The sequence below is a fragment of the Myotis brandtii genome, unplaced genomic scaffold (genome assembly GCF_000412655.1).
Source record: "Myotis brandtii unplaced genomic scaffold, ASM41265v1 scaffold59, whole genome shotgun sequence".
NCBI lineage: Eukaryota > Metazoa > Chordata > Mammalia > Chiroptera > Vespertilionidae > Myotis > Myotis brandtii.
The window spans coordinates 4,321,902-4,331,130 of record NW_005370223.1 but is presented as its reverse complement, the minus strand read 5'-3'; the positions used below and the strand labels follow the sequence as shown (position 1 = coordinate 4,331,130).

The 9,229-nt window shown below is 42.2% G+C and overlaps 1 protein-coding gene across 2 annotated transcripts in view; it reads left to right on the top strand.

The window, feature by feature from the left end:
* LOC102258861 (cytochrome c oxidase subunit 6C-2) overlaps positions 1-8,244 on the top strand; it is a 9,570-nt gene extending 1,326 nt beyond the window's left edge. The window contains exons 2-4 of one of the 2 annotated variants that reach the window (XM_005879269.2): positions 939-1,067; positions 2,471-2,599; positions 8,122-8,244. In XM_005879269.2, coding sequence (XP_005879331.1) covers positions 954-1,067; positions 2,471-2,584 — 228 coding nt within the window. In that variant the 5' untranslated portion in view covers positions 939-953 and the 3' untranslated portion in view covers positions 2,585-2,599; positions 8,122-8,244. Of the gene's footprint in view, positions 1-934; positions 1,068-2,470; positions 2,600-8,121 lie in introns of both variants that reach the window. The other variant, XM_014550217.1, reaches the window with a different exon arrangement.
* The last annotated feature ends 985 nt before the right edge of the window (positions 8,245-9,229 follow it).

Here is a 9,229-nt window from a genome sequence, read left to right as displayed (position 1 = left end):
TGGCAGGGTGGCCCCGCAGACTGAGTGCAGAGCCGGTGCTGTGGGTGCGTGTGCACTTGCCGGCCTCGAGCCGCTGCTCCCCTGTGGCCGGGGGAGGTGTGTGTCCAGTGTCCGCGGCCGCTGCCGGGTCCACGACCTCATTTAGGGTAGGAGACAGGGATGGGGCTCAGAACAGGGCACCCCAGTGTGCCTCTGCTGTGCAGATTGTTTTGAGCTGAGGGCAGTTTCTTTTTACTCCATTATTTTTTTAGTGTATAGGGGAAGGGGGTGGGGGGGGGGGAGAAAAAAAGTCGATGTGTCTCACATTGATCGGTTGCCTCCCTCGGGCACGCCGACCAAATCGAACCTGCAGCCCAGGTGTGTGCCCTTGACCGGAATCCAACGGACCAGCGGCCTCACCGCTGAGCAGGACCAGCCAGGGCGCTTCAGGCCCAAGACACTTCTGCCTCCTCCCTTTACTTAGAAGAACTTGAATCAGGGACCTTACCCATAATAAGAGGTTACCACCCATCATCCCACCTCTGTGGCCGGCAGGCTTGTTTCCTGAACATCAGTTCTTCACCCTTTAAAGCCCCCAAGGGTGTGTCACCTCATCCCCAGCTCAGGGCGTCCTACACCCCCCTCCTCCTTTCTGCTCCGAGTCTCTCCTGCGTGTGGGGTGCCCATACATGTATGGGTACATCAAACTCAGTTATTTTCCCTTGCTAATCAGTCTCATGTTTGTTTATTAGACCAGACCCGCCAGAAGATCCTTGAGGGCAGAGGAAAGTTTGTTCCTCCCCCACAAGCCTAAGCCATGAAACATCCTAGGTTTTGTGGGAGGAGTTGGTCCACTATCCATCCTTCCTGTGCCTCCCTAGGTACTGAAATGCATGATGCATAGAATTCCTTAGATTTTCTTAGTGTTCTAATAATTTTTTAAAATTTTTATTTACCAGGAGACTATAACTGCCATGTCTGCGGGTACTTTGCCAAAACCTCAGATGCGCGGCCTTCTGGCCAAGCGTCTGAGAGTTCATATTGTTGGAGCCATAATTGTATCCCTGGGGGTTGCAGCTTCCTATAAGGTATGTATGTTTGCTTTTTACTTGGTGCTTATGGTCCCAAATGTGCTTTACATTGAAAAATGCATTTTATTTTCATAAGCAATTTCAAGTCTTCTAAAGAAACTCTCTTTAATGTGCTCCCTTCCTCTGACTCTCCCTGCAATCACCTCACGTGATAGGAAAGTACCTTATTCCCAGATAACATATCCTCCATCTGTAAATGAAGCTGTATTAGTTTGCTAGGGCTTCCATAACAAAGTCCACAAACTGGGTGGCTTAGACAACAGAAGTTTTATTTTCTGTTCTGGAAGCTAGAAATCTAAGGTGGTTCCTGGATTGATTTCTCCTGAGGCCTCTCTACTTGGCCTGTAGATGGCTGAATTTTCTCTTAATAGGACACTAATCATATTGGTTAGCACCTTCTCTGAAGACCATGTGTGATAAATTACCTTACTGATGCTTGACCAGGACATTCAAAACTGGTTGATTGTTTCTGGCCCTGGCCAGGTGGCTCAGTTGGTTGGTGCATCATCCCGCCACCAAAAAAGTGGAAGGTTCCATTCCTGGTCTGGGCACATACCTAGGTTGCAGGTTCAATCCCCAATAGGGGTGCATATGGGAGGCAACCACCTGATGTTTCTCTCACATTGATGGTTCTCTCTAAAGTCAGTAAACATCTGGTGAGGATTTAAAAAAAATGTTTCTGGAAAAGGTTGAAACAACAATTAGGTTAGTTCTTAAATCTAGGTTTGGTATCATGGGCTTTAGCACAAGTGCCATTTTGCTGCCTCCTACACACCCCACACTGGGGATCGAACCCGCAACCCAGGCATGTGCCCTGACTGGGAATCAAACCGTGACCTCCTGGTTCATAGGTTGACGTTCAACCACTGAGGCACGCCAGCCTGGCTGGCTTTTCTTTTTGACAGCACCTTCAAGAATTGTTGCCATAGGAGAAAAAAAGAATAAAAAAAGAACTATTAGAAAATTGCTTTGCAAATTAAAGCTTTACCCTCTTTAATGTTATGCCTTTTTATAAATATTTTTTATTGTGGCAGAATACACATAACAAAATCGAACCATTTCTAAGTGTATGGTTCAGTGGTATTACAAACATACATAATGTTGTGCAACCTTTTAGATTTCTGGATATTTTCTTTCGGCTCCTGCCAGTCTACCCTCTCTCCCTACCAACATGACACCCACAAGGAATTTCCTCCCAGGCAGGGAGGGCCCTTCTTGCTGACTAGTTTCTCTGAGATTTCTTTCCCTTTCCTTGCATCTGTGTCAGCGCCCCCACCCTTTGTCTCAGGAAGTACAGGGGTCAAGTTAAAGGTGAACACAAACAGTTTGATTTATGTTGTCTTTAGATGATAAGTTTCTAATCTAAAAAATAAGCCATAATGGGATATGCTCTTTTTCAGTTTGGTGTAGCTGAACCAAGAAAGAAGGCATATGCAGATTTCTACAGAAATTATGATTCCATGAAAGATTTTGAGGAGATGAGGAAGGCTGGTATCTTTCAGAGTACAAAGTGATCTTGGAATGTAAAGGTAATATGAAGTTACCATTTAAAATTTTTTAAAATTGTGGTACCACCTTAACTATTTTTAATGTATAATTCAGTATCGTTAAGCAAATTCACATTGTCGTATAACCAATCTCCAGAACTCTTCATCTTGCAAAACTGAAACTCTGTACCCATTTAAACAACTCTTCATTCCCTCCCATTTCTGGCAACCACCATTTATATCAGAGAGTATTTGTCTTTTTGTGACTGGCTTATTTCACTTAATGTAATGCCCTTAAAGTTCATCTGTTACAGCATGTGTCAGAATATCCTTTTTAAAGCTAACTATTGCATTTTATGTATATACCATATTTTGTTCATTTATCCATCAGACACTTGGATTGCTTCCGTTTTTTGACTTAAGCATAACACTGGTATGATGTTTATGTTGTTAGCAGTGGGAAAGACACCATGTGTAGACAGGTGGGGTCAGACCAAGACCCAAACTGTAAAAGAACATTTATTAAGTAATCCCTAGAAGAAATGGACTTAGGAAACAAGTTATGGAGACAAAGGAAGGGCCTTAGGAGCTCCGGAGTGAGGAAGCTAATGGTAACTTGCCTGGGGCAGGGAGGGGGAGAGCAAAGGCAAAGGCTGTGCTCCTGGGAGGGAGAGCACACTTCCTGTCCTGGGTCCTAAGGGTTCTAAGGGTGGAGATTTTAGGGGAGGTCCCAGGAGAAGATCTCAATAGAATATTCATCAGGTTTCCAGATGTGTCTTTTCAGGGTTGTAGTCTTCACTGATTGATTGTGGCGCCAGGGCAGGGGGGTCTTTATTCTATGCAGCTGGTCCTGAGGCTGGTTTTGTTGTTTATCTGGGCCTGGAACTGGAATTCAACTGAGGCTAGATGTTATCTCTAGGGGGGGGGCAAGGTCAGGGGTTCCAAACCTAGTGACCGGGGGTCACCCTGGGCATGAGGGCCTACCTACAGTTGATTGTCTGTTGGTAGGCACCTGGGGCTTTCTACCCTGGTGACCTTCTGTACCTGGCCCATGGTCCTTGCTCTACTCAGGTCTAACTGCCCACCACTTTTATAAATAATCTCTTTGAGTAAATACCCAGAAGTGGAGTAGCTGGATCATATAGTAGTTCTATTTTACTTTGTAAGGATCTGCCATACTATTTTGCATAATTTTTACACTCTAGCAATAGTGTAAAAAGGGTTCCAATTTCTTCACTTCCTCAGCAAACTTGTTTTGTTTCATGATGTTGAGCATCTTTTATCATGCTTGTTGGCCATTTGTATATGAGGAAATGTCTATTCAAGTTCTTTGCCTATTTTTAATGTCGTGTGCACTTTTATTTCAACTTGCAGGCCCCATTTTAATTTGCAACTCCCATTGCAGGCCTATTAGTAATGAACTCCATATCCTTTAGCTGTTGTTTACCTGAGAATGCCTTTAATTTCTTATTTTTGAAGGACAGTTTTACTGGATATAGGGTGTTTTTTGTGAGCACTTTAAATATATTAATGGGCAGCCTTCTGATCTGCAAGGTTCATGCTGAGAAATCCATTGCTAATTTAACAGGCTCTGTTGTAGACTGTGAATCAATTTTTCACTTGCTACTTTTTAAAGGTTGCCTTGCCCTCTGTGGCTCAGTGGTTGAGCATGGATCTATAAATCCGGTTGTGAGCTTGCTTCCCAATAGGGGGCATGCAGGAGGCAGCCAATCAATGATTCGCTTTCATCAATGTTTCTTTCTATCCTCCCATCCTCTTTGAAATCAATAAAAGTACATTTAAAAAAAACAAAAAACCAACACAACAAATTGTAATTTTAAAAAAAAGATTTATTGTCTTTGGTTTTTGACAGTTTAATTATAATGTGTCTTAGTGTGGATCTCTTTGGGTTTATCCTACTTACAAGTAATGTCTTGTAATAGTATATACATTTCTCCAAATTTGGGGCAGTTGGGCCATTGTTTCTTCTAGATAAGTATTTTGCCCCTTCTCTTGTTCTGGGCTTCCATAATGTATATGTATTGGTCTTTTGGTGATATCCCATAAGTCTTTTAAGCTCTCATTTACTTTTCCTTTTTGCATCTTAGACCCAGTAATTCAAATGAACTATTTTCAGGTTTGCTGAATCTTCTGTGTGTTGGAGTCTGTGTTTGACACAGATGGCTGTGTTTTCCCACTGCTAACACCCCTCTAGTGAATTTAATAATTCAGTTACTGTAGTTTTCTGTAGTATTTAGTTTTTTTAATTTTCTTTGTTAATATTCTCATTTTATTCATATATTGTTTTCCTGATTTTGTTTAGTTGTCTGAGTTCTTTAGCTCATTGAGCAAATTTAAGACAGTTTTAAAGACTTTGACAAGTCAGAGTCAATGTGTGTTTTTTCAGTGTTGTTTTCTGGAGATTTATTTTGTTCCTTTGAATGAGCCACGTTTCTCTTTATGTCTTGTGATCTTTTGTTGAAATTTAGGCATTTGATTAAACAGCCACCTCTTCCGTTGTTTTTGGATTTGCTTCATGCAGGAGATCTTAACAGCCTGGCATAAAGGCTTACGGTTGTCTCAAACTTTTCTGGGGTTATGTCTTGCCTTAGCCTTTGCTTTTGTTCTAGTTCCCAAGTATAGTCAGTCACTTTTAAGAGCCCCTAAGATTCTGACTCCTGCTTCCTCTAAGTAGCCTAAGCTCTTCGTTTGTAGTAGGGGCCCAGTGCACGAATTCATGCACCTTGAAAGGAACTGTGGGCCACGAGTCTGTGGTGGGTCACCAGGGGTGGGTCTTGGCCCATCCTCCGTGCCCCCGCCTGATCCCTCCCTCTGTGGCCCAGTCCCCTGTTTGCCAGCAGCCCCACTCCTGCCACCGATGCTCCCACGCGCTGATGGCACCAGCCCCGCTTGCACCTGCTGACGGTGTGGAGCGATTGGGGCCGGTGCCGTCAGCGGGTGTGAGTGGCAGCTACTGTCCCAATCACCCCTCAGGAGCAGGGGGATGTGGAGAAGCCCTCAGGGGCAATCGGGGCGGCAGCCACTGCTCGCACCCACTGACAGCGCCAAGTGATTGGGGGTGGTGCTGGGCACTGGCAGTGGGTGTGAGTGGCAGCTCCAGCGCCAGCAGCGGGTGTGAACAGGGCTGGTGCTGGCAGCAGGTGCGAGCGCTGGTGGGACAGCGGCATGCAGGAACAAAGCATTTTCAACAACCACCAGAGGCTCGCCCCAATGACAGTGACTGGCGCCCTGCCTTGGTCTGGCGCCCCGCTCACCTGCTCCACCATCCCACTGCGGCCGATGCCTGCCATGTTCCACACGTGCCCCTGGTGATCAGCGCATGTCATAGTGACAGGTTGTTCGGTTGTTCCACTGTTTGGTCTATTTGCATATTAACTTTTTTTTATATTGGAGAAAAAAGAAAAAAAAATATATATATGGCCTGATGCACAAAATTCGTGTAAGGGGCTTGGCCCTCGTGGCCCTGGCTTCATCCAGAAGGTTGTCCAGACTGTTGTTCTGCTGTTCGGTCTAATTAGCATATTAGCTCTTTATTACATAGGATTGCTCAGCCCATAATCTCTTGCTCATCATTCCCTCTGCAGCTCTTTTGTGTCATGAGACCCATCACTGCTTTCAGCAGCTTGCAGGCTGATTCTAAATGATGTCACCATTCCCATTAGTGCTCCGATATAGGCAAGTAGAAAACAGTCCCTCAAACAAGCCAGAATGCAGTGAGTTCTCCTCCTCCTCCTCCTGTCCTGAGGGAGAAGCCAGGAGCTGGCCGGGTTCCTCCTAACCACACTTTTACCCTGAGGGTGGGAGGAAAAAATTCATGAAATTTCCTGCTGTTTTGAGTGGCTTTTTCTTCTTTAGGTGTTTGCTTATTTGCAGCAGCTTCATAACTGGTTTCTAGTTCTCACGCAGACACATTGGTTCTTACGTTGATGGATTACTGTGGGGGAGCGGGAGCCTGGAGCTTCATAGCCAACCATCTTGCTGACTTAGGTTCAAAGTGCTCTTTATTGCTAAATTGGCATTAGGAAAATCACACTTTTAGAAGTGTTTCATTTTTTTAAATACTTATTTTCTTAAATTTTTTCCCCCCCCCCCCCCCCCCAGCCTTGAATCAGTTTTAGCTTCCGGCCCAGGGGTGTCTCTCAGGTCAGTACGCAGCCTCTTGGCTTGTTCATGTATCACTGCCTCCGAAATGTTGTTGCTGGCTAACTGCTTTTCCATTTTCCAAATCAGTAACTGTTTTTCTACCTCTTTGTGATCATTGTTTCTTTCACATCTTTAGCAACATTAGCCCTCTTGATGGCCTCTTTTTTTTTTTTTTAAATGGTGCTAATCATTGGTTTTGCCAGCAACAAAAGTGTTCTCTCCTTTGTGGCCTGGGAGCTGCTTTTTTTAATGCTGAGGTATCAGGGTTGTCATTTCAAAAACCAAAGTTTTGTTCTACATTTTTTCTGTAAAAAACCTGGTGGAGAACCCATTTGTTCAAGATGGGAGACATGTAAGAAACAAGGTTTGACTGTATAAATAGGATTAAAGGTTCTCTCCACCCAGTGTGAGTTTGATGTGATAAGGGGAAGGCGACTATTTTTCAGGCAGACTGTACCTGAATGAGCATTCCAAATGCCATATATCTATCTTTCCCAAGGTCTAGGGTGTGGGGGAGACCTACTACATTGGACTTCAGATCACTTTTCTGAAAGACTTGAGAGACATTTACATATCTTTTGCCCAATATAAGACTCAGTTCCATAATCCGTTTCCATAGCTGCTTAAGTAGTATCTGAAATGCAGATAGATGCATGGACTAATTAGCCGTAGAATTACTTAGAAAAAGTACAGAGAACTTTATTTCCAATTGTTGGAAAGTTGATGAGGCCCGTTAGAAAAAATGATTCACAAACATGGATAGATTATTTTAAGATAGAAAATTAGGAATGTTAAGGATGATGTTAAGTAAATTACACAAAATCACTGAAGGTGAAAAGGTCAAGAAAATGTTAATGGTTCTGTATAGAGTCTTAATCTTAATATTGCTATTTTCTTATAACTGACATTTTCAAATTTTACTCAGTGGGTATTCATTTCATGGTTAAATGTTAACAGGATGATTTCAAATATTAGATTTTTACCTTTTTATATAAGAAGTTAATTGTGTTTAAAAGCCATTAAGAAAAACAAATTTGGAGACAGAAATAGAAATTGTTTAGAACAGATGGGCTGCTGCTTTTGAGAAGAGTTTGTAGGTATGAGAAGGGAATGGGGACGGGGATTTAGAGAAGGGAAAAAACCAGTTTGGAAAGTGAAAGCAAGAAGCCAGAAATAGGGTGTTGTAATTCCTGAAATGGAAAGGAAGCTGGTCAGGGCGTTTGGTGGAGATAGGACCGTGAGCTCAGGGAGCTTGAACTGGGCTTCTCTTGGGCTTAAGGTGAGTGAGCAAAGCGTGGGCTACTAGTAGGAACAGACCTTATGTGATCTCAGGGTGGTAAGATACTGAGAGAGATTGAGAATGCTGGATATTAACTTAGCAACTGTGTTCTTCTCCACAGAATTTCTTTGGGTTGAATTCCACGGAAGTTTGTCACTGACCTGTGTTCCTGAACTATGAAACATGAATATTTGAGCTAAGGAATAGTTTATCTTGATAAATAAACAATGAAATACTGTGGACAGTAAGTGTTTGTTCAGTTATTCCTAATAATGTAATTTTGGGCACTTGCATCAGAATTGGTTAGGGATTTTTAACTGTTTATGAACTTTAAGATAACTTAATTTCAGTATTAAATTTCATTATTTTAGGAGAATTGGTTAGGGATTTTTAACTGTTTATGAACTTTAACTTAATTTCAGTATTAAATTTCATTATTTTAGGGCATTTTTTATTACTGATGTTTTGCCCATTTCATTGAGATATGCTGCTAAGTACAGTTTCTTAGTCCTGGGTCATTGATTTAAGCCAACATGACTATTATACTGCGGGCTGTTACAAGAGACAGGGACCAACTGAGCTACCTGGCCAGGGCCTTAACTTATGAGCTGAATTATATCAGGTATCAGTGAAAACATGCATTTAAAAAACAAAATACCCAGTGACAACACACATTGTGTGGTCATTAATTCAAGGTTTCCTTTTATTTTAAATAATTTTATATAACAAATCTTAGTATTCAAAATTATCATAAAAGAATTAATGTATATCTGCATTCTTAAAAATAGTTACTCTTGAGGTTAACTGACCAAACTCACTTTCCTAAATGAGTATGGTACAACAAACTAATGGAGGAACCATTTTTTCATAGTCAGTCTGAATTGTCCATTAACAAACTTGCTTTCCAGAAACAACTATGCAGTGACTTATGATGCCTATACATAACAGGTGAGACTTCAGTTAAAAATTAGTGGACATTTGAAATTGAATTTTCTTTAGTGTCTCACAATGATAGGTAACAGGTCGTAGGCCCAAGTTAATATGTAATCAATAAAAACATGTTTCATCAGAGTTGAGATATTTACCAAATACTAAAATGATATCTGGTGACCCAGGATCTTGAGCCAAACCTGTTGTTAAAAGCAAAAGAAAATATTTGGTCTGGTTCATTGTTAAGGTTGATGTTGGGGTTCTTGACTCCCCTCCAGCACAGCAGGCAAGTATGAATC